The sequence below is a fragment of the Suricata suricatta genome, chromosome 2, assembly GCF_006229205.1.
Source record: "Suricata suricatta isolate VVHF042 chromosome 2, meerkat_22Aug2017_6uvM2_HiC, whole genome shotgun sequence".
In the NCBI taxonomy this organism is placed as follows: domain Eukaryota; kingdom Metazoa; phylum Chordata; class Mammalia; order Carnivora; family Herpestidae; genus Suricata; species Suricata suricatta.
Window position 1 is genome coordinate 18219961 of NC_043701.1, and position 1195 is coordinate 18221155.

General features: G+C 49.1%; 1 protein-coding gene across 1 annotated transcript in view; it reads left to right on the forward strand.

Annotated features, from left to right (window-relative positions):
• The first annotated feature begins 252 nt into the window (after window positions 1-252).
• The window catches only part of SLC35B4 (solute carrier family 35 member B4), a 30898-nt gene continuing 29955 nt past the window's right edge, over window positions 253-1195 (forward strand). The window contains exon 1 of the mRNA XM_029918007.1: window positions 253-288. Coding sequence (XP_029773867.1) covers window positions 253-288 — 36 coding nt within the window. The remainder of the gene's footprint in view (window positions 289-1195) is intronic.

The following is a 1195-nucleotide window of genomic DNA, read 5'->3' on the forward strand; positions in this document are numbered from 1 at the left end:
CTGCGCCATCGCCTGAAAGTCCCCGTGGGACAATTGGTTCTTGGGGTGGGGTGATTCACACCCATCAAGCACGGATACACACACATATACCGGGTCTGTGGAGGGGTGATTAGGAACCAAATGTCTACAGACAAAGGGCCTTTGGCAAGAATCAGGAGAGACAAGGGGCAGTTATGAAGAACAGACTGAAGAACAGGCTATCATCTCCTGCTCTCCACAGCCCTGAACACAAATTTATCAGGTACTCGACAAATGGTGGAACTGAATCGAACCTCTTCAGTGACCCAGGTAAGGGCCGGGGAATCCTCCACGGTGACTGTTAGGAACATATTTGTAAGACAGAAAAAGAAAATTCTTCTGACTTCCCTCTTGAAATACTGAGAAAAATGGTGACTTAAATGGTTTGTGGGTTTGAGTCTGTCTTCTATCAGGTTCTGCTCCGTCACTGGAAGAAGTACAAAGCGAACGGTTGTCTTTGTTTCCCTGAAGCTTCCAGACTTCTCAGATGACCAGTATGTTCCAGGCTTCACATTCCGTGTTCTCATCTTGACCAAGAACATTTATTGAACAGAGGCTAGTGACTAGAGGGATTCTTGTATTGTAAATGTACTCTTACGTTGAACATAATGCTATTTATGAAAAACCACCCCGATTCTCTTGCTGGTATTAAGACTAAACAGCAAGGCCAAGTAGACGAGTTCGTAAACACGCCCATCAGGCGTAAAACAGACAGCCCTTACCACGAGCCACTCTTGCGGAGAGCTCTGCTTTACGGTCGGACACAGCACCACTGTGACTGTTCAGTCTCCACCGTCTACGGGTGTCCCTCAGAACTCCTCTCGCATGTTCCAGGACTTCTTCTAACATTTATGTTCGAGGGACGGGGGTAACATGCACGAAACCATAAATCATCATGTAAGACACTGACCTCACTCGAAGAGCTCATGAGAACCATTAGCTGAAATAGGGGTGACAGGAGAAGGTACTTCAGCTCTAGGTATTCCCGGCACTGCTCTTCAAAGACCCACGTGCCTGAGTAGCCTCCCCGCACCCCCCAGATCCTCTCAGTCTGCTGTGCGGTGGGGCCTGGAACCTGGACTTTTCAAAGCTTTCCACTTGATTCCAGGGTGCAGCCAGAGTGGAGAACCACTAGTGTAGGGGAGAGGGCAGAAGATGTGGGGGGAGGTGGGGGGGG